The following is a 22,989-nucleotide window of genomic DNA, read 5'->3' on the forward strand; positions in this document are numbered from 1 at the left end:
ATCAAACATTTTATACATGGGAGAAGTCATAAATAATATAACAACAGCAGCATACACTCCCTCTGCCATCAGAAATAAAGCATAATCATAAAACTGAAGCCCCTTGACTTCCTTACTTACTGATCAAAGTCCCTACCAATACCCAGAGGCAACCACTCTCCTGAATTTAGTGTTTAGCATTCTTTTTTACTCTAAAAGAATGGAATTAGGGGCGCCTGGGTGGCTCAGTCGTTAAGCATCTGCCTTCGGCTCAGGTCATGATCCCAGGGTCCTGCGATCGAGCCCCGCATCGGGCTCCCTGCTCCGCGGGAAGCCTGCTTCTCCCTCTCCCACTCTCCCTGCTGGTGTTTCCTCTCTCGCTGTGTCTCTCTCTCTCTGTCTGTCAAATGAATAAATAAAATCTTAAAAAAAAAAAAAAGAAAAAAAAAAGAATGGAATTAAATAGTGCATGCATCCATATTCAACTTTTTTTTCATTTAACTTTGTGAAAATCATTTGTGTTGATATATGTAACTAATTTATTCATTTTGTTACCATATAGCATCCTATTGGATAGCTATGTATCATTTACCAATTCTCCTAGAGATGACTTTATGACCTTCCCCCCTGCCAGCAAAAGCAGCATGTTGCAGTGAATGTTCTTGTCTTTGCACACTTGGGCAAGCTGCTCTAGGGTACACACCAAGGGTGGAATTGCTGGGTTGTAGAGTATATGCATCCTTAACTACTAGAAATTGCTAGATGGCTGTTGAGAATCACTGAATCAATTTATACTCCCACCAGCAGTGAATCAGTTCATTCTGCACCGCTCACAAATCCACATCCTTGTCAATTTTGGCATTGACAGATTTTTAAGTTTTAGCCCATCTGTCATGTGTGAAATGGCACGTCCTTGGATTTAATTTCCATTAGCTTAAATCTTAGTGAAAGTAACCTTCTTGTTTGTTGGGGCACCTGGGCAGCTCATTAAGCATTTCCTTTGGCTCAGGTCATGATCCTGGGGTACTGGCATTGGGCCCTGCGTCAGGCTACCAGCTCAGCGGGGAGTCTGCTTCTCCCTCTCCCTTTCCCCCCCTCCCCCTCTCATGCTCTCTCTCTCTCAAATAAATTAAAAAAAAATTATTTGTTGCACAGGGGTGCCTGGGTGGTTCAGTCTGTTGAACTTCTGACTCTTGATTTTGGTTTAGGTCATTATCTCGGGGTCATAGGTTTGAGCCCTGTGTGGGCTCTGCGCGCTCAGTGGGGAGTTGGCTTCTTCCTCTCCCTCCTCATCTGCCACCATCCCCCATCCCCCATGCCCTCTCTCAAATAAACAAATCTTTTAAAAATTATTTGTTGCACAAATAAATACAAAGTGCTCCACTCATTCATTCTGGTTCATGCATCTGTCCTGTTTGATGCCTGCAGAGATCCCATTCCTAGACTGTACATATGTTATACTCAGTTTATACACCTGGCCTTCTATCAAACGCTCCTTTTACATCCTATCCTTACCAAGCTCCCCAGCCAAAATCCATTTCTGGGGATTGTTTCTTCTTGGCTTTGTGTTTTGATTATGTTGCCACGATGCTGACCTATTCCTGTGACTTTGCCCTGGCAGATCCTCCCATCTCCTTGTCTGGAGACTAATCTGTCCTCTAACCTCGTGCTTGGCTGAGGTCTTACATCCGTGACCTTGACCCAAGTCATCCTAAACCAATCATAAACGTAGGCTGCAAACAGGCTGACCCCTTGCTCTCCTGTTTCTGTGATTGGCACTACTAACCCTTTGCTCAGAGGGTCCTGAAGCCTTCATCAATCTTGGTGTCAGTCTTGCTCCTTCCCCCAGGAGACCTGAGGCAGGAAAGCATCCTCAAGCTATAGGGACAACCGATCTAAGATGCTATAATTGCATGCAGCCAGTCACTAACTACTGTCCATTTTTTCTCTGTGAACTCTACTTCCATCATCTTCAGTCCTGCTGTCACCTCGCTGATTCTTGCAATGAGCCAGAAGAGCTGCACAGAACCCCTGAGGTCCCCAGTGATGTCCATAGGGGACCCCGGAGGCTGTTAGGAGCCAGCCTCTGAGAGGATTTCTGAGGCCTCGGGGCTGTATATTGGGAAGAGGTCCCTGGGGCCTTCCTGAGCTCCACTAGGAGAGAATCCCAGGAGACTGCCTGAGGCTGTGTCAGGAGGGAGTCCCTGCGGATCCACTGACACTTTATTGGAAGATCTCTGGAGATTCCCTGAGGTCATGTAAGGACAGGATCCCGGAAGAGCTCATCAGGCTATGCAACAAAGGAGCCCTGAGGATCTAGCGAGGGTATGTCTGCTGGGGATCACCAAGGATCCATTAAGATCACACCAAAGAGAAGATTCCTGGAGTTTCTATGGTGACAAAAGGGGATCCCTGGAGAGTTCCCATGGTTGTCATTCATCCAACAAACACTTACAGAGGCAGAAGACATAGGCCCCACTGAGCAGGATCTCACAAGCTACCTGTGGACACAGAGATAATAAAAACAGTCAGGTAAATGTTGCAGGGTGGATACAAGGACCTGTGGAAAGGGTATAAAATTCGGTGTCCGAGAGGTGAGCGAGCCATTCTGCTCTTCCAGCAGGGGCAGCCTTTGGGGATGGTGGGCATACGGCTGACATACTGCATATAAAGAACCTGGTGCAGATCTTGCATATGGCAAGAACTACATCAGTGCTACCTATCAGTAAGTGAGGAGGCATGGGCAAACTTACACATACAGTCCAATTTTTGTTTCACAAGAGAACTGGCAGAGGTGTGTCAACGGACTCCCGAAAGTTAAACTGTACTGCAGTCGTGAAACGCCAGGACCTGACTTCTCGGTCCAGGTCTGCGACCAAGAGAAATCTAGCGCAAGTCATGCATGTCACTTCACATCTTCCGTTGGCTACGTCAAATTAAAAAAAACAAACAACAAAACACCGAAAAATAACTTCAGCAATGTATATTATTGAGTCTAATACACCCCAACTATTATTTTATCACGTAACCAATGCAGACTTATTCTTTTTAAAGATTTTATTTATCTGAGTGAGCTCTCGAGAGAGCAAGCAAGTACGAGAGCAAGAGCACTAGCCGGGGAAGAGGCAGGGGGAGGGAGAAGCAGAGTCTCCCCGCCGAGCAGGGGGCCCGACGCGGGGCTCGAGCCCAGGGCCCTGGGATCATGACCTGAGTCCAAGGCAGACGGCTGGCCGACTGAGCCGCCCGGGCGCCCCACCAGTGTAGACTTACTCTATCTCCGCTCTGTTTCGTGCCGACTCTTTTAAAACCCTGCTGGTGGCTTACTGCGCCGGGTTCCGCGAGCCCCCAGGCGCCACCCCCGCTCTGCCGACCCCCGGCTGCCCCTCCGCTGCCTCCGCGCGCCCCGGACCCTCCCGCCGCCTCGCCCAGCAGCAGAGCATAGAGCCGGACGTGGGCCCCAACCAGCCGCCAACATACGGACTCTCGCCGCCCAGACCGCAGCCACCACACTACCTCCCCAGCGTCGCCCTTTAATGCCGTCAGCGCCCGCGCCTTGCGTCAGGCGCGCCTGGGACGGAGGCGGGACTTCCGGACGCGCGGAGGCACAACTTCCGGAAGGAGGCGGAAGAGCTTCTCGGCTCTAGGCTCGGGAGTCCGGGGACCGCTGAGGAGCCGCTCGGGGTACAGGAAAGCGCCGCCGGGCCTGGCCGGCCGCACTCGAGGTGTCGGGGCCGCGGGTCTGAGGGATGAGGAGGGGCCATGGCCAGCGACGGGGCCAGGAAGCAGTTCTGGAAGCGCAGCAACAGCAAAGTCCCGGGCAGGTGGGTGTGACGGGGAGGCCGGGTCGGGGTCAGGGGTCAGAGGTCAGGTGGGCGCGTAGGCCCGCTGGGCTGCGGGTGGAGTCGGGGGTCTGGGGAGGGGTGAACTGGGCTGTGAGAGGGCTGCTGGGGACGTGAGGGACGTTGGGGGAACAGGGGGCTCGAGCGCAGGGTCTGGGAGGTGACAGGGGCTGCACGTAGATCGAGGCTTGAAGGGAGGAAGAGGAGCTGCTCGCGAGTTTTCCCGAGACCGGCAGGCTCTCCTCTGTGACACTCCTGGGCTCCCTGGGGAAGCCGAAAGGGACCGACTCGGGTCGCACTGCGAAGAGTTCGGTGGAGTGCGGAAACTGGCCAGCTGGCCGGGGCGGGCTGTGCTTGCCGGGCGATCGTTTCTCCGAGGGGGCGTGGCGGTTTGACCCACTTGAATGGCCTTCTTGTCTCTCCTGCGGACGCCTGCTTTTGGCCTCGAGCTCGAGGATTTGCTCCAGTGGATTTGAGACTCCCTGTGAATTTCCATGTATCCCACTTTCTGGCCTCAAAACCAACTCCTTTCTTGAGTCCGCAGCAGGAAGCAAATTAAGAAAAAAAAATTAAACAAAAAATGAAGTGCATGCAATGACCTGGGTGCACCCTGGAAGCTGTTCGGCTCCAAAGTCCTGATCGGCGTGTGGCTGATCCCCGGCCAGCGCCCCGGGGAAGGTGAAGACAGTAGGTGGACAGTGCCTGGGAGAAACAGCTGCTGGCGAACGTAGATTAGAGAGAAACAGATGTCAAGATTTCTAAACACGGTTTATTCTGTTTGTAAACTAATGTCTGAATACTGAAAATTAGGAATTGTGGTATTAAAATAATTCCATGTAGAATCATTTATAAACACAGCTCATTCGTAAGTGTTGCATAAGAAACACTATGGGTGGAGTGGTAGAATTGTAAACTTTGGAATTCACTGTGTTCGGTCAGAAGCATTCAGTTTTCAGAGTGATTTGGGGAATTCGTAGGAGTGAGTTACTGACTGCTCAGACACACTGACTTTGGAGGGGATCAGCAGAGGCGGCCAGAGATCCTGCTTCACGCCACAGGGTTGTGCATGATTGAGGAAGAAAAGAGCTTTCTTCAAAACCAATGTCAGGGTCCAAGGTGATGTGAAAATTCTGGAATGGCAGAGAATAGGAGGTCCCAATAGTGACAGAGACAGATGCTCCAGAACATAGACCCCGGGGAAAACGAGCCACATGGCAGTAGAACTTTTGTGTGTTGCCTTTAGGTCTTGAGGTTTTGGTTCTTCCTCAGTTTAAATAAACTCTGATTCTTAACCAGCTGAGCTCTGAGGATAGTCGAGCTGCAGTATGGAGTTATAATGGTGAATAAACATTTGAATTGAGGACTATCTCTTGGTAATTTGTCTTTGTATTGGATTCAGTAGTGGCCCCCTCCCCCCATTCATGTCTATCTGGAAGCCTGCGAGTGTGACCTTATTGGGACGTAGCATCTTTGCAGATGTGATTCAGCTAAAACGAGGTCATACTGGGTTAGGGTGAGTGCTAGTCCAGTGACTGGTATCTTTTTTTTTTTTTTTTAAGATTTTATTTAATTATCTGAGAGAATGGGAGACAGAGCGCATGAGAGGGGAAGGGTCAGAGGGAGAAGCAGACTCCCTGCAGAGCAGGGAGCCCGATGCGGGACTCGATCCCGGGACTCCAGGATCATGACCTGAGCCGAAGGCAGTCGCTTAACCAACTGAGCCACCCAGGCGCCCTGCCATCATCTTTTAAATTATGGAGTCTTACCAAAAAAACTGTGTCACTGGTGTATCTCTAGTAGGTGATTTGGCCGTCCTCTATTCACTCTGGTCCTTAGGTTGTCTATTTGGCTGGGGCTTTCTTAGAAATTTCTGGATGAAGCAGGATGTGTGATATGGTGGAAGCACCTCTGACTTGGTTCTGTGGTCTGGGTTTCAGCCTTTTTTTTTTTCTATTAATCTCTGTGTGACTTTCACCAGGTCATGTCACCCCTGGGGCCATCAGTTTCTGCCAGTGTAACCTGATGAAGCTGGATGAGACCTAAGTGGCTGAGATCTCCAGGCACATATTTGTTCGGTCTGGTCCGATTCTCTTTGATGAGCACGAGAGAGGGCCTCTTGGAGCAGCTTTGAGAGTTTGAAAATTTATTCATTCAGTAGATATTTGTTTAACCAACTCTTGGTGCCAATAACAGTTCCAGGGGCTAGAGATACACCAGTGAACAAAACAGATCAGAACCAGTGCTGTCTCAGAGCTTACAGCGGAGCTGGAGGGGCAGAGAATAGAGACCATGACTAAGTTAAGAAGAGAGTTACCCCTGAGAAGGTGGGAACTGTTATCCTATTATTGAAACCTAAAGCAGAGAATTGGGATTGGGAGGCATGTGGAGTGGGGAGGGTTTCCCGGTGATAAGGTGGCCAGAGAAGGTCTCACAGAGGAGGTAACATTTGAGCAGGACTCACAGGAGGTGAGCGAACAGGCCCCCTGGGTGGCTGGGAGGACAGTGGTCTGGGCAGAGGGCCAGTGGAAAGTCCCCGGTTGGGAGCGACAGCGGTGTGCTCGAGAAGAGCAGGGGGCCTGGTGACTGGAGCCAAGGGAGGAGGGGGAGAGTCCTGGGGCACGAGGTCTGGAAGCTGGTGGGGGCGGGCCTCGTGGTCACAGTGGAAAGACGTGGGCTTTCTGGCTCTTATTCTGATGGGGGAACGCTTTGGAGGGTCTTGGCAGAGGTGTGGCAGGATCCCTTTGGCCTCTGGGTGGATGGTAGGTTAGGGGCTGGGAGGGAAGGACGGAAGCAGGGAGACCAGTTCGGAGGCTGTGGTGAACATCCAGGTGAGAGAGGATGGTGGTGCTGCAAGAATCAGAGGGCGGGTGGTGGGGATCAGGACGGGTTCAGTCTGTGACTCTCTGGGGCTGGTTCTTTCTTGGGCCAGTGACCCACTTGGCTCCGAGGGGCGGTTGCCCTCTGCAGTTGTGGGTGGCACTCTTGCCACACTTAGCTGTCAGTGGCAGGACGAAGTCACCGCCCACCGCGGTGCGAGCGCAGGCAGCCCTCCGGCGTGGGTCCGCCGGGGCCGCGAGCTCTGCGCACAGGAGGCCGTGCGGGCGGTGGGGCCTGTGGAGGGCGACGTTTGTGAGCAGGATGGAGGCAGGAAGGGCCCAGATTGAATCGGCAAGGCTGTGGGTGCTTGGGGTGGAGCTGGAGGAGAAGACAGCTCACGGTGTTGTGGCTCCGACAGCTTTCAGCTTCCAGCGGTCACAGCCCGAGGAGTCTCCGAGCCGGTGAGACATCAGCTCCACCGTCATTGTAACAGGCCGCCATCACTCATCAGCTGAGGGGAGGACTTGTTGGGGGGACAGTTCATTCGTTCAGAACGTATTCTGTGTGCCAGGTCCCGTGCTGAATGCTGAGCCAAGAGATGTGGCTCTCAGAGGCTGCTGGGGTGAGGGAGACGGTAAGCACATTGGTATGTTCTTCGAAGGTCATCATCTGGGGGCGTTGGCAGAAGCACAGGACCCTGCGTCAATGGAAGGCCATGCCCTTCCAGAAGAGGTCATGCCTGACCTGAGACCTGTAGGTGGAGAGGGAGCCAGCCCACAGAGATGCACAGATGCGGAGATGCGGGGTGGGCGTCAGAGCACTCCTGGCAGGGGAAGGGTGCTGCGGGGACCCTGGGGCTGGGGAGGAGGACGGCAGGAGGGGAGCCTTGTGAGAAGAGGGGTGGGAGGCGGGCAGGGCTTGGAAGGCCATAGAAAAGAGCCGCAACAAAGCACTGAAGGGTGGCGATCACCAGGGTTCTGGCCGGAGGGATGGGGTGTGGTTGCAGAATGATGAACCCCAAAGATGTCTGCATCCTTATCCCTGGAACCTGGAACCAGACCACATGGCAAAAGAGTGAAAGGTGCAGATCTGCTGACCCTGAGATGGTACCTTTTCCTGGGTGGCCTGGTGGGTCCAGTAGAATGGAGTGAGCGCTTAAAAGTGGTCAGAATCAACAGCAGATGAACGCTTGTCTTGTCGCTGGCTCTGAAAGTGGAGGAAGGGGCCATGAGCCGGGGGGTGCGCTGGCCTCCAGCATTTGGAGCGGCCTTCTGCTTACAGCCGGCGGGAACCTCGGTCCTACAACCGCAGGAAACTGAATTCTGCCAACAGCCTGAATGAGCAGGACGTGGACTCTCCCCAGAGCGTCCAGAAATGAATGCAGTGGCCAACACCTACACTTTAGTCCCGTGAGAACTGCCTTGGACTTCTGACCTCCAGACTTTAAGATAATAAGTGTGTTTCAGGCTGTGTGTGGAGGACTGTTAGAGCAGCCACAGAAAAACCCTGAAGTGGGAGGAGGAAGGTTGGAGAAATGTGCGGGAGGGATGTTGGATGGGAAGGGTTGTGGGTAGCCCTCCGCACCTGACCCTGCAGAGTCTTGCCCTTGAATGTGGACAGGGCACCTGCTTCCGTCTTCCCGGGTGGGCTGGCCCCTCACCGCCCACCTCTGCAAAGTGCATTTAGTCCCGAAGGACTGGAACACCACTGGGAGGGCTCTTCCTCATGTCTCCTTGGGTCCAGGAACCAGGTGGAGGCCCTGCCTCTTTTTCCGGAAGCTCGGATCTGCTGCCCTGACCAGCTTGCTCTTGTGTTTTCAGAAACCTGTTTGTTTCCTTGCTTGTATTTTTGAAGTGGCTGTTTGGACGGAGTGCCTGTTTATTCCTCTCTTCCCGTGTTGCGAGGAGCCCGGGAGTCTCTCGGGTGGGTCTTTGTGTCCTGTGCGAGCGGGTCTCTCTGGGCTCCGTCTGTAAGTGGAGTTGGTCTTACCTTGCCAGCGCCTTGGAAGCACCGGGGGTGGGGGTGGGGGTGGGGGTGGTTTGCTATGCACACAGTTCCTCTTGCTTGTTTGTTTCTTGGTGGTCCTGTTTGATGTTGCTAAATGCCTTTTTAGCTGGTCTGGAAACATTTTGAAAAATGAACTTAATGTGAATCATGTTTTTTCTCTTTTACATATTTGTCTAATGTAGCAAGTCTAGACTCTTACGGGTTAATCTTAAGTGAGGACAGAAATGATTAAAATAAATAAATCCCTGATGATTTTGATTAAACATTTTTTTTTTTTTAAACTGAGAGCAGGGGGAAGTATTCCATTCCCCGAGTGCTGTGAAGACATGGTCGGAGGTCATGGGTGGGAACGAGTCAAAGTGCCCTGGGAGCCTACGTCTGTTTCTCTGTTCCCCAGACTGCCCTGGGCTAGCCCTGCCTGCGTGCAGCACGGAGGAGGACGGTGGCGCAGTGACCGGGGCCAGTATGGACACCCGCCCCGCCCCGGCCTCTCCAGCAGCTCCGTCTCTAACCGCTCCTCAGCTTCCTGGTGCTCAGACGTGCGCAGTTTGGAGTCTGGCCCTGCAGGCCCTTCGGGGTGCAGCACGGGTCCGCCAGGGGGGTCCTGCAGACAGCCGGGTGTCGGGATGGCCCTGTGCCGGGCCCTGGGAGCGCAGACAATGCCGAGCGAGGCTGCGGACAGACGTCCTGGGGCAGGGTTTTGTGCCACACCCCGGACGAGGCACTGTGGGCCTTGTTGTGATACTGCACGCTCGAGACTGCTTCTCTCCTGCCGGGGTCCTGACACGCGCCGCGCCGTCGGCCCTCCCTGCGGCCGGGGGTTTGCAGACCCGGAAGCCTGGGCTGTGGGTGGGTGGCAGAGCTGGCCCCCCGGGAGCTGGCTCCCACTGCTGGCCCCTGGGCTCGGCCCTCGCCCGGCTCCTCTGGCCTGGGGGTCAGGAACGCGGTTCCCGTGCGCTCGGATTTGCACAGCGTGGGGGTTCTTCAGGAGGAGAGGAACAGCTTCTTCTAATTTCACCCTGATATTCCCTCCGCGGACCAGAGGCGGAGGGGTTGGGAGGCCCAGAGGGAATGGGGCAGCCTGGGTTCTTCCCGTCTGTGGGGCCTTGGGCTTGGGGGACTTTCATTTTGAGTATCCTTAGTCTTTGTGTTCCCCCATTCTGAAATGCTGTTTCCTCTTTTCTGGGGGTTAACATGGAAATTCCAGCCTGAGTGCTGAGGGTCACAGAGGTAGGTGCCCGTGGTCGTCAGTGGTTAGAACAGTGTGGACCGCCTGCAGTCACGTGAATTAAGGGCTGCAGATGCTGTTGCCGGGGCTCGCACAGCCGGCCGGGGAGCACGCGCACCAGGCCCTGTGGCAGCCCTGCCCGAGTGTGCTCCCGTCTGCCCAGATGGTGCTGCCGAGCTTGCGTCTGTCCCAGGCCCGCGGCTCCTAAGCGAGTGAGCCGCCTCTGAGCCCAGGCATGCTAGTTCAGGGCAGAGCTGTACACTTCTGGGTCCCCGACGGCATTAGCTCTGTTCCCTGGGGACCCTTCTGGGTGTTCTTGCCCGTCCTGGCATCCATCCTCTGGGGGTCTGGAGTTCGGCGGCGCTGGTCTGTGCCCACTGCCCCGGCTGGCATGTCTGTCGTCTGCTGTCTTCCTTCTCACATAGCCTCTGCACTTGAGCTTGGCCATGCTGCTCGTGGCCAGCTCCCCTCGATACGCTTCTTAAATGTGCCATGGAGCAGCTCTCCACCTGTTCCCGCGTATACCTTGCTCCAGTTTTGAAATGACCCTTCTTTCAGTGAACCTTTGTACTAAACTAAAAGAATAAGGCTTGCTGGCTCTAAGGCTTATGCCCAGGGGAGACAAACAGCGCTTAATTCCTGTCTTCTGGATGAGCTCCTGATCCTTCACGGAAAGCCCTCCGCAGGGTGACTGGGAATGTCACGGGGCACTGGGCATGATGTGTGTGGAGAGCAGGGCAAAGGGCAGGGTCTTGGAAAGGGGACGGGTCCCTCGGCGCCACTGTGAACATTGGAGGCAGGGGGCAGTCCGTTTGAGGGTGTTGATACACGGGCTTCTCTAGTTTTTCCAGTGAACTTGTTTGCAGGTGGTGAGGCCAGCCAGTTGGTGGGACGATGTGTTGTGCTGTCGGCGTGGGGATCTAAAGGGGGCCTCTGGCCACGCTGCTTTCAGAATTCAGGCCGGCTCTGGGAGGAGAAAAGCATTTTCCTCCTCCTGTCGGGGGCGCTGGGCAGTTTGATGGGGTGGGGAAGGAGCACATAAGCCTGCCTCCGCGGACGGTAGCCGTCTGCCGGGCCGTCTGCATCTGCTGGGCGAGCTGGTAGTGCCTCGGGTTGGGCCGCCGTGGCGTGGGACGGCCCGTGAGGACGTGGTGGCTCTGGGCCCCGTTTTGTTTTCTCTTTAGGATTGTGCTCTTTCTTGGATTAGTTTTCTGTTCCAAAACCATTCACTAGAGCTGTGTGGCATTTTATTTCCAGACCAAATGTGGATTCAGAGACCGGCCTGATTTTCAGTGGCTCAGTTGGGATGGGTCAGGCAAGGGAAATGCAGGAGCTGATCAGAGGGCGCTCTCCTGTTGGGTTCTGAGAGAGTGTGCTCTGTCCTGTGGAACTTAACTCCTTCACGTGTAAAAGGCTCAGTCATTCAAATATTTGTATAACAAAGAAGCATTAAATGTCTCAAGCATTTATTGGATGCCTTCTGTGTGCACAACAGGCCCTAAAGTTTGCTGGCCTGGGCCCCTGCAGGGCAGTCTGGGGGGCGCTCCCAGTTCCTGGGGCAGCGTGGGCGAGGGAAGGGAGATGCTGGTGGAGGAGGGTGGGGGTGACCTCAAACTGGACCTTGAAGGACCGTCCGTTCCTATAGGTCCGTACTTGGTTGTGGGGGTGTTCTGTAGACAGGGCCTGGGGCTGGCCTGTGTGGCAGCCGAGTGGCTGCATGAAGGCCCAGCCGAGGAAAAGGTGAACAGGAGAGAAGAGCGTTGCTAGCAGGGACCTGACCGAGGGGGCTGGGCTTTCAGACGGGGTGGGCTGGAGGCCAGCGCTGGCCCCAAGCGGGGGTGTTGGTGTGGGGAGGGGCGGGAGAGGAACAGGGAAGGTTCCAGTTGTTCCCCAAGGGCGACAGGAAGACCTTGCAGACTTTGAGCTGGGGAGTGAAGCTGTCCCCTGACTGGCAGAGCTGAGACCAGAACCAGAGGCAGCCGCGTGGGACAGTGACAGAGGGGAGGGTGGAGCTGTGGGAAATGGTTCAGGGTTTAGGAGGACGTGGAGATTGGCTGAATGTGGGTGGCGTGCTTCAGGGAGGAGGGGAGGGGGGCCCTTGGGCTCCTGGATTGCCATTCATGGAGATTAGGTCATGGAAGGAGTTGGTGACCTGGTCAGGAGGAGAGACCGAGCCCCAATCCCGGGTGGTGGGGATAGCAGGTGGGTTTTTGATGCCACAGACGTTGGCGGCCCAGGAGGGCCAGGAGCTGCTGGTGGCAGAGGGGCGTGAGGGGGTGCAGGAGGCAGGGTGCACTCGTTAGTCTTCTGCCTGATCCGTGGGGGTTGTCCCGGGGCTGGACACTGTGAGAAGTGGGCATGAGGTGTGGCAACTGAGGCAGAGCTGACTTCCGTAGTGGACCCGTTAATGTGAGGTGGGGAGCGTGTGGCTGAGTTGCCAATGGTGCCCCAGAGGCAGCGGTTTGAGAACCCTTTACCTAGAGATGGTCAGGAGCATCAGGAAAGAGCGTGATTTCCCGTAAAGTGGGAAGAAGGCAGGGCTGGGGCCTCGGCTGTGGGGTGTGGAGGTCAGGAATGTGTAGAACAGTCTGAGGAGCCCCTGGACAGGCCGGCAGGAAAGGGGGTGCGGTGGCATGGGGGGATGGAGAGCAAGGTCGGAAGGGCTGGACGAGGTACGTCTGGAGGCCAGACGAGGGCAGGAGGATTGAGGGAAGGTGGGACTTGGGGGTGGCTGGCCACCACGCTATACACTTTCCCCGCTGATTCCAAAGCCTTCTTTCTTCCTACTCATCGTATCTTCTGTTTTCCATAATACACACCCATCACTTTTGTTTGGGTTGAGGTCTCGTGGACGTAGAACATTGTATGAGTTTTGGGCGACAGTGTAATGATTTGATATGTGTATATCTTGTGAGATGCTCACCACAGCCTGTCCTTAACCTCCACCACCACACAAGGTTCAGATTGTTTTTCTTCTGGTAAGAACTTGTGAGGTCTTCTCTGTCAGCTGCTGTCAAGTCTGCGACACCATGTTACTAACTATAGTCACTGTGCTGCACACATCACTTCCCCAGGACTTATTTAAGTTTGTGTCTCCTGCCCACCTTCACCCTTTGCCTACCTCCCCCCACATCAGACAGCCACCAGCCTGTCCCCTGTATCTGTGAGTTCACACGTTCCTCTTCTCATGTGGAGGAGCACTTTATTGTAAACATGCTCATTTCCAAGATCTGTTTCAAGAGACTGTCCATGGAGCAACCTGCTGATCGACTCAGCAACTGCCCGAGTCTCTGCTGGGTTCTGGGGGCCCCAAGGAGCATGACAGGAGACAAATCCTGTCCCTTTCACGGGGAGCTCTGGCCCCGTGGGGGCACTAGACGGCCAAGAGTGTGTGGGACAGGCTGAGCGGCAATGCTGGGTGGGGTGGCGCGGGTGTCATTGCTGGGACAGCTCGAGAGGTGCTCCGGTCTGGGTCCGTGGGGCCACGTGTGCCTGCAGCTGGCTCCGCGGGGGCCGAGAGCTCCAGACTGTGCTGTGGGTGGAGGGACGATGGAATTGTTTGCTGTGGTGATAATGGTGTTTCATGCATTTTCCTCTGAAGCCCTCTAAAGTTAATTTCCTTGGAAAACTTACTTCTTCTGAATATTTTATAAACCTGGGGAACATCGCTGTGTGTTAGAGCGAGCCTAATGGTAAATCAGTCGCTAATTGAGTTCATATTTCAGAAAAGCATGTTGAGCGCAGAGGGGGCGCAGCATGGTTTGTGAGCCCGGCCGGGGAGGCTGGTGGCTGGGGAGGTGGTGGCCGCGGCGGGGGCTCCCGACCTGCCCACTGATGCCCCGCGCCCGAGCTGCGGGCGAGCACTTCATCCTAAATGCCGGCATAGGTTCTTGGTTTCCTTTTAGGTGCTTAGGACATTTCTTTTCCGTACTTTCCCTTCCTCTCACGCTTCACTGTCTCAGGGCTGAAAGCAGCCCTGCTACTCCAGCCTTTCACTGAGGAACAGAGAGCCATCCTGGTCCCTGGCTCGTCAGTTTTGTTGCCAAGCCAGGGCCTTGGTGGTGGGGCGTCCTAGTTAGACCAGAGACATGTTTGCAGGACACGCGGGAGAGAATCGCCCTCTTGCTTCTCCCGCTGCTCTGCTCACCTGTGTTCAGATGATCGCCTGCCATCGTGGGAGCCGGGGGTGGGCAGGGGTTGTCCCTGTGTCCCTGGCTCCCTGGCGTCTCTCCAGCTCCGGTGCTGCTGCCTGCAGAAGGTGCTCAGCCAGTGTCTGCCGAATGAAGGGTGCTCTCCAAGGGGGACCAGGCTTGAGCACTTGGCCATCCACAAGTAGGCGCTCAGACAGCCTTAGATTCTGGTTTTTATTATACTTTCCCTGCCCCGAGTTGTAAAGGTGGTGGAGCAGAGTCCTGAGGAGCCAGCGGTGATTGTTCAGGGGCCCCCGTCTCTCTTCTGTGGGCCTCCCCCAGCTGACCTGTGTCTCCAGCCTGTCCTCACCTGTGACCCCCTCTGCCTGGGGGCGCCCCTCGCTCCCACCTCCTGCTTGTGGTGAATCTCAGCTTTACTGTCTCTGTCGCCTGCCTTCCCCTTCCTGGTGGGGGCGTTGCAGGGGTGACTCCCTGTGCCTCATGCAGGAGGGGTGTGCTCTGTTGAGAACTCAGGGGCTATTGTCGGGAGGTCCTCTTCCGGGTGCCATCCTGGGGGGCATCTCTCCACCTGCCTGTCCCTGGGCTGCCCTGTGTGGTGCGGTCCTTGGTCTGGGCGCCTCCCTCTCAGCTGGATGGGAACCTCTGTGGGGCCACAGGGTTGGGTCCGTGACTCATCGTGAGTTCTCGTGCATTTGTTCTTCCATCTGAGAGTCCTTCCCAGCCACCCAGTTGTGTGGTCGCTAATGCTATACGCTGCATATACTATATACAGGATGGAGACCCGCCCGCCCAGAAAATGTAGCTGTGGTCCCCACTGTTGGCCTGCTGATAACCAATGAATCCTTCTGAAGTTTCATGGTCTTAGTTCAGGGGGTGATATCATGTCTGTCATTTTCACTTGAAGCTACTAAAATGTTTTGTTCTGGGCTGGTGGCATTAGGGACTTCTGTCATTCGGGGCTGCAGAGGTAGACTCGGACCTGTTTAAAGGTCAGCCGGGTGGCTGGTGCAGAAGGGCTGCCTTGCTCCAGCCTTCGCCCCCGCGGCACAGCCACCTTCCCGGACACCCGGTCAGGGAGGAGACCCTCCTGCTTCTTCCCCCTCACCCCCTTCCTCCCTCCCCCTTTTCTCCCTTCCTTTCAGCATCTTTGTGGAGACGTCATTTACCTGTCCTCTATTTCACTCAACGTGTACAGTTCAGTGTTTTTAGTCTGTGGAGTTGGACGATCATCACCATAGTCAATTTTAGAGCATTTGCCTCACCAGCCGTGACTCCCCAATCCCTCCTACCCAGCCCCTGGCTGCCACTCATCTGCTTTCTGTTTCTGTAGACTTGCTTATTCTGGACATTTGCTTATTCATGTGTGTGGGATCATATGAATGTGGTCTTCGTGACTGGTTCCTTTCACTGAGCGTGATGTTTCCAAGCTTCATCCACGTGGGAGCGGCTGTCAGCCCTTCATTCCTTGTTGGAAGCTGACAGTATATTCCAGCATGTGCCTAGGTCACCCACTGATGGACCTCGGGACTGTTTCCACACTTTGGCTATTCAGAGTTGAAGCCGCCGCATCCTTTTCCTGGACCCAGAGTCCCCTCCACCCCCACCCCTCCGCTCCCATCCTATTCTCAATTTGTTTTCATCACCATCATGAGCTGGGAGTTTTGACCACCATGTATGTATCCGACATGATAGATAGTTTCATTTTCTCGTTTTAAAAACTTTTTATAAATGACATCATACTGTGCATATTCAAGTTACTCTTCAGTGGTAGGCTTATAATTATAGTTTACCGATCTTGGTTCTTGTAGTTCCTTCGTTTTTATTGTGGTTAGTATTCCATTATATGTGTATGTTCCAGTTTGTTTATTTGTTATTCAGTTGATAATGGACAAAGGGATAATGTGAATTCATTCTTCAGTTGATGATGGATAAAAGTTTTTCTTAAAATTTTTTTTCTTTTTAGCGTTAGCGACATCGCTGAACCTGCCTCCTGTGTCCTTACACAAGGGGTTTTCATGGCGTGTGCCTAGAAGTGGCATTATGTCGTGTGTATCTGCTTTTTGTGAGGAATCACTGGGGTCCTCTTTAAAGCAATGAATTACTGTGGTGTTTTTAAGCAGTACAATTCATTAAAAAGTTCATTGGTGAACATATTTTTTAAAGAATGATTTCATGATGTGCTACTTATTCTTTTAAAATGGCTTTAGCTGAAGCCTGTTTTTCTTTTTAGCTATGCAAGACCAGATAAAAATGCAATTTTAATAAGATAAAATGAGATGCCTTTTAGTCTGAGCTTGAACTTTGCTGGAACATTTTCTGCTCAATAAACACAAGTGGTGTGCCCATGAAGAATTAATGCATTGGCGCTTTCCTGGGAGGCAAGGGGCCTGCAGTGTGTGGTAACACTGCAAGACCCATGGAAATGCCTTGCACATAGAGGGCAGAGACCCACTGCCTGCTGGTTTTGAGCCATATTCGTGTACTGAGACATAAGGGAAGGGTGCAAGCCAGCAAGGTAGGTGCATAATACCGGTGAATGCTGTCTGTAGGTCACTTGGCGGTAGTCAAGCTGCTGCCATTTATGGCTGTCTCATTTCTTACACGTTCTTATTCCCATTTCCGAGACGAGGAAGCTAAAGCCTAGAGCAATTACCCAGGCCCTTTGGTTCTTAAAACAGGAAACCTTCTACCAAGGTCAGGGAAGCCTCCAAGAGATTTCTGGAAAGGGACCACGACAGAGGGGTTGTGCATGACCTCCGTGGGCTGATACTCTTTCTTTCCAACAACAACAACAAACCCCCAAACCCTCCTGGATTCTGTGGGTCAGACTGATCTCTTTTCCATGGTGTCACTGGGAAGGTTCAGAGGCTGGGAGGGAAATCAGAAGAAGGCTGGTGACTCACGCCTGTCGAGGTTGATGCCGGCCATCATCAGCTGGGACACCCCCCTGAAGCTGTTGGTTCTAGTGCTTACATGTGGGCTTCTTCAAAGCCTGGTGGCTGGGTTCCAAGAGAGAACCCAAGAGAACCAGGTGGAAACTGTGCTGCCTTTAAAAACTTACATCTTCATTGAGACTCACATATAATAATAGTTCACCCATTAAAATTCACGTACAACACCATTCCCTCATTTAAGGGGTGAAAGTCAGTGGTACTGTGGTGTATCCGTCGCCACAGTCAACGTTAGAATATGTTTGTCCCCTCAGGAAGAAGCCCTGTAGTCTTTTGCTGTCACCCCAGTCTCCCATCCTCCACCCCAGGCAACCACTAGTCTCCCTTCTGTCTCCCTTCTAGACATTTCATGTCAGTGAGATCATAGAATAGGTGTTTTTTTTTTAAAGATTTTTATTTATTTGACAGAGAGAGAGTGTTAGTGAGAGCAGGAACAAGCAGGGGGAGTGGGAGAGGGAGAAGCAGGCCTCCCGCTGAGCAGAGAGCCCGACGTGGGGCTCGATCCCAGGACCCCGGGATCATGACCTGAGCCGAAGGCAGACGCCCAACGGCTGAGCCACCCAGGTGCCCCAGAATAGGTGTTTTTTAATGACTGGCTTCCCACGCGTAGCGTGATGGTTTCAGGGTTCTTCCGTGTTATAGCGTGAGCTAGCACTTTATTTTTTAGCTGATGACTATTTCACTGAATAATATTCCAGTTTACCATGTTTTTGTTGTCCAAGAACATTATAAATGCCAATTCATTTTTTTTATTTTTGTAGGTAAACTTAAAGGTTCTTGTGAGTTTGGAGTCCAGTGTGCTTGTCTTTGCCTGCCTCGTACTCCTCACAACCCCTGTCACAACGTGGGGGCTATCAAATGTCCATTAAATTTTGCTGAAACATTTTAGGATATAAAAGGGAACATTTTCTGTAATTAAAATGTTGTGTCACAGGCACAGACATGGAGGAATGAATGGAAAACTGAAAAAATGCCCCAGCATAGAGTAATCTCCCGCGTATTGAAGACAGTGTCCGCAAACCAGTAGGGAATAGGATAGGTTTTTAACCAATGTCATTGGAGCAGTGGATTATTTTTTTAAAAAGTTTTCTACAGGCGCCTTGGTGGCTCAATCCTTAAGCGTCTGCCTTCGGCTCAGGTCATGATATCAGAGTCCTGGGATCGAGCCCCACATCGGGCTCCCTGCTCAGCGGGGAGCCTCCTTCTCCCACTCCCACTCCCACTCCCACTGCTTGTGTTCCTGCTATCGCTATCTCTCTCTCTGTCAAAAGAAAAAAAAAAAGTTTTCTACAGTCTGTAGCAAAATAAAATAAATTCTAGGTGACTCAATACTTAAGGGTAAAAAATAAAACCACACAAGTGTGGAACTAGGACACAGTTGGAGATTTATGCCATCTCAGTAAGTCGGCTGGGCTGAATGTTCGTGTGCTCCCAAAACTCACAGGAAGCCCTAACCACCAGACTGAGGGTGTTAGGAGGTGGGGGTTTTGAGGGGGTGAGGAGGTCCTGAGGCTGGAGTCCCCCATGGTGGGATTAGAGCCTTTATAAAAGAGACCCCAGAGAGCTTCCCTGCCTCTTCCGCTGGGTGGGGACGTAGCAGAAGGCACCAGCTGAGGCCCTCACCAGATACCAAATCTGCCAGCACCTTGATCTTGGACTTCCAGCCTCCAGAACTGTGGGGAATAAATGTCTTTGTTTATAAGCTGCCACATGCATGGTATTTTTGTTATAGCAGCCGGGATGGACTAAGACAGTTGGGGGTGGGCCTTTTTAAGTAGAGTCCTCAAAGGAGAGCCCCGTGTAACGCATAAAAGTGAGGTTGACTTAACCACAGAGACCTTTAAGCTTCCATAAGCCAAGAGGATGGCTTTGTCACCTGTCTGTCACCATTCTGTTCTCTTTTGGTTTTCTGTTGCTGCTGTAACAAATCAGCATAACCCTATTGACTTATAATACACACTTGCTGTCTTATAGTTCTGGTGCTGAGCTAAGATGAAGGTGTTGGCAGGACTGCAGTGCCCCCGAGACCCGTGCTCTTTCTCATCTTCCTGCCGTGCCCGCGTTCTCGGGTGGTTGATATCTCCTGCTCATTTCTCATGGTGGCATGAGGCTGGGGAACCTCTAGGCCTCACATGTGTGTTCCAGGCAGATGAGGAACGGCCCACACTGCTGGTGACTGAGCTGCGCTGGGTCACAGGGCCTTCCCTGGCTGGACGCCCCCGCCGAGGAAGGGGTGCGGGTGCGGCCACTCAGTGGACCGCCCTGGTGTCTGCCACGGGGGCTGTTTTGTTTCCATCTGTTTTCCAAGTTTACTCTGATGAACAGAAGACTTTATTTTTAAATTTAATTTTTATTTTTTTTAAAAAGATTTTACTTATTAGAGAGGGAGAGAGAGAGAGAGCGAGCGCACGAGCGGGGGAGCAGCAGTGGGAGAGGGAGAAGCAGACTTCCCGCGGAGCAGGGAGCTCAATGTGGGGCTCGATCCCAGGACCCTGGGATCATGACCTGACCTGAAGGCAGACGCTTAACCGACTGAGCCCCCCGGGCGCCCCCAGAAAACCTTTATAATAAAATCATTAAGTCTTTAAAAAACACATTTATCTTCTTTTTGTGATTCTGCATTCTGTCTTTGACGAAATGGCAGCAGATGGGAATTTCCAGACGGGCATTTCAGCATTAGTTCGTAGTCCTGCCGCTGGCACACGGTCCGGGAGCAGAGGCTGCTGGAACTTGGCAATGCTGAGTGGCTCCCAGCTCCCAGCAGCCTCGTTGGCAGCGGCGCCTGAGGCCCTGCCGATGCGGTCAGGGCTGCGGCTCCCTGGGCTGAGGCCCATTTGCCCGGCAGGCTGAATGCCCCGTTGTGTGTGTGGCGTGGACCTGTGTGGCGCCATTCATCCCTTCCAGATGGGCCCTCGGGATCCGTGGCAGCTGAGGGAGAGTTGCTGCTCAGGCGTGTAGGTTACTGGGAACTGGTCGAGTTAGTGTGGGCTCTTGAGGAAGCTGGAGAGAAGCTAATCGGTTTTCCTTTCTTTTTAAACAGCATCCAGCATGTGTACGGCGCCCAGCACCCCCCCTTCGACCCACTGTTACACGGCACGTAAGTGAGGCCTGTGGTCATGCTGCATCACGCACGTGCCTGGGCGTCCTGGTGACCCGCCGGCCTCCTCGGGGTCCTGAGGGGAGCAGCGTGGTCTTCCCTCGAGCAGACACGCGTCAGGGCCTCGCACGACTGGTCCTCCGGACAAGGGCAGAGGAGGAAGCCCAGCCCAAAGTGGAGGAGAGCACGAAGCTGGCACCCCCTTAGCTGACGGGGAGGGCCTGGCCCCGGGCCTGTTCTCGGTGGTCAGCTCACTTCCCTTGCCCTCCACTGCACGCTCTGCCCCTGTGTCTGGCTCCTCCACCAGAGCCACGCAGGGGGCTGGTGTGGCCCCCCGCCTGTGCTGGCGGGTGTCACTGGGCCCACCGCGGGGGCTCTTGCTCTAGTGGTGCTGTGTCGCGTCTGCACGCCGGAGGACAGCCGCTCCTGCCCCTGCCGCCCCCACTGCTGCCTTAGGAGGTTTGCGGGCACTGCCCATGTGAGGTGTGGGGACTCCCTGTGAATGCCATGACTGCAGTGCTGGGGTTCCTCCTGAGTGGCTTCTGTCACTGAGCAGAGACTGCTCAGCGGTACTGCCCCTTGAGAGCCTCTCCTTCCTGCCCCCGAATCCTAGGAGTCCTCTTCTGTTTTTTTTTTAGGATTATTTATTAGAGAGAGAGAGAGAGAGAGAGCGCACAAGAGTGGGGTGTAGGGAGGGGGGCGAGGGAGAAGCAGACTCCCCACCGAGCAGGGAGTCTGATGTGGGGCTCGATCCCAGGACCCCGGGATCACAACCTGAGCCAAAGGCAGACATTTAACCGACTGAGCCCCCTGGGTGCCCCAGGAGTCCTCTCTTGGATGCCTCTTTGGGTTGTGCTTGCTCTTCACCCTCAGCTCAGTTGACACTGGAAGCTTGAATGTGCACCTTTCATCCATGGGCTCCTTTCTGACCGGTCGTGGGGTGAGTCCTCTCCAGCCTCCGAGGGGACAGCTGAAGTCTGCCTTTGCTTTGCAGCTTGCTCAAGGCCGCGCCCAAGGCGCCCGCCACACCCGTGAAGGCCAAGAGAATCAGCACCTTCCAGGAGTTTGAGAGCAACACCAGCGATGCCTGGGATGCCGGCGAGGACGATGACGGGCTCCTGGCCATGGCAGCCGAGAGCCTGAACACCGACGTGGTCATGGAGACGGCCCACCGCGTCCTGCGCAACCACAGCCAGCGGCAGGAGCGCCGCAAGCCGCAGGAGGCGCCGGGCCCCGAGCAGGAGCCAAAGCCTTCGGCAGAGCCTCCTTTGGTCCCGAGCGGTGACCTCCGGCTGGTGAAGTCCGTCAGCGAGAGCCACACATCCTGTCCTGCAGGTGGGCGGGGGCACGAGGAGATGACGTGCAGTGCTGCGAGGGAGAGGGGCTGGAGTCCTCTCTGTGCGGGAGGTTAGCGGGCGTTCCGTCCTATTTGCCACAGGAGGTCGTGCCCTTGAAAGACCTTGAGGTTGTGATCCACGTGCCCACAGGCCTTCCCAGGCAGGAGAAGCCGTAGACTTTTCTTTGTGTCCCCAGCTGAGTGCTTCTCTCCTCCGGGTGGAGGGTGTGGTGTGTGGCTTTTGTGGCCTGGCTGTGAGAGGCCCACAGTGAGCACCAGGCCCCAGGGGACTGTGTCTCCCTTCTAAGTGTGCCCCGGTTGTCCCAGGGGGACATTTCCAGCTCAGGGGCCAGGCCAACTGCACATTCAGAGGCTGCACCTCCTTCGGCGGCTTCCAGTGACGCCCCCTCCCCCACTGGGACACCTGCACGTGGCTCAGAGTCTGTAGGGGGCAGAGTCTGGGGTGTGGAATGACTGCCTCCAGGTCATAAACTCAAGGATGCGATCAGCGCATGTCTTGTACCCCGTGCCTGGTGCTCAGTAGCCTTTCTGGAGACGGCTCTCAGTAGTTTTGCTTTTTGTTTTTGGGGGTGTCTGTGATGTAAAACAACACAGTATTTGATGAGCCTCTGTGATGGGTCAGGCTCTTAGGGCTTGGGGTGCCCCCACGAAGTCCCTGGCCTGGAGTGTGTGTTCTGGTGAGGGGGACAAGCACTGATCTACACGTTGGGTCAGTAAGGAGGCCTGGAGCGTGCGGGGAGAAGACAAGCGCCCTGGGTCGAGACAGAGGTGGGAGGTGGTGACAGCAGCCTGGACCTGGGGCGTAATCTTCAGTCAGAGCGTCCAGATGCCCTACTGAGAAGGTGACACGTGAGCATCAGTGAGGTGAGGCAGTGAGGCGTGGGGAACTGGTGGCAGAGGGGCCGGCCTGCACCGCGGCGGACTCACGGCCTCCCTCTCCCAGGGTCTCTGGGGGTCAGGGGGACTGCCCCTTGTTTACAGAGGAGAGAAGAGGGCATCGGGCAGCCTCAGCTTGCCCTGCTGGGACCACGGAGCTGGCGTTCATCCCCCTGTCTAGTTTTCAGAAACCCTTCCCGGGAGCTGACTAATGTTTGGAACATCACACGTCTTCGTAGGTGAGAACGCTGTGAATTAGTTCCTTTGACCAGTTTTCATATTGGAATCTGAACTATTTTTCTCCAAAATAGGCTGAACTTCAAAGTATTTGAGTTTAAAAATGAAAATCTGGTTAGGGCTTCTGCGAGTGGGTCGGGGTTCCCCGAGACTGACGCATCCTATGCCGATTACCGCCTGCGCGCCCCGGCCGGGCAGTGCCCTCAGCCTGGGTGCCTCTTCAAGTTGGCAGGTGCCCCGAATTCCTCTGCCCTTTGCTGTGCCCCACGCCTCTGGGGCCTGGGTAGAGCCTCTGTAACACCTGCCATCTGAGCAGTTGCTGGGGGCCGGGCCTCAGCACCCGTAGAGGTGGGGGCCCATCTCGGCTGAGTGGGCAGGCTCCTGTTCTCTCAGGCCGTGGGGCTGCTGTGGCAAGAGCACCACAGGCCGATGGTGCATGAGCAGCAGAAA

At 54.3% G+C, this 22,989-nt stretch overlaps 1 protein-coding gene and 1 long non-coding RNA gene across 9 annotated transcripts in view; one reads left to right on the top strand and one right to left on the bottom strand.

Moving 5' to 3' along the window:
* Positions 1 to 494: 494 nt before the first annotated feature.
* On the bottom strand, positions 495 to 3,528 carry LOC115943568 (uncharacterized). Of its 3 annotated transcripts, none has more exons than XR_014145972.1 (3): positions 3,493 to 3,528; positions 2,733 to 2,905; positions 495 to 2,480 (listed from the first exon to the last, which is right to left on the bottom strand). It is a non-coding gene; the product is annotated as an uncharacterized LOC115943568 (long non-coding RNA). The 3 variants fall into 3 exon arrangements; XR_014145971.1 differs by having other exon boundaries at positions 3,457 to 3,518; XR_004078153.2 differs by lacking the exon at positions 3,493 to 3,528 and adding an exon at positions 3,250 to 3,361.
* A 60-nt stretch (positions 3,529 to 3,588) lies between these two features.
* Positions 3,589 to 22,989, top strand: part of TBC1D22A (TBC1 domain family member 22A) — a 266,974-nt gene continuing 247,573 nt past the window's right edge. For all 6 annotated transcript variants that reach the window (XM_081822666.1, XM_081822664.1, XM_081822669.1 and 3 more), the window contains exons 1-3: positions 3,589 to 3,800; positions 20,013 to 20,069; positions 21,064 to 21,404. In XM_081822666.1, the coding sequence (XP_081678792.1) occupies positions 3,739 to 3,800; positions 20,013 to 20,069; positions 21,064 to 21,404 (460 nt within the window). In that variant the 5' untranslated portion in view covers positions 3,589 to 3,738. The remainder of the gene's footprint in view (positions 3,801 to 20,012; positions 20,070 to 21,063; positions 21,405 to 22,989) is intronic.

Source organism: Leptonychotes weddellii, chromosome 5, assembly GCF_054177405.1.
Source record: "Leptonychotes weddellii isolate Sample4059 chromosome 5, ASM5417740v2, whole genome shotgun sequence".
NCBI classification, from domain to species: Eukaryota; Metazoa; Chordata; class Mammalia; order Carnivora; family Phocidae; genus Leptonychotes; species Leptonychotes weddellii.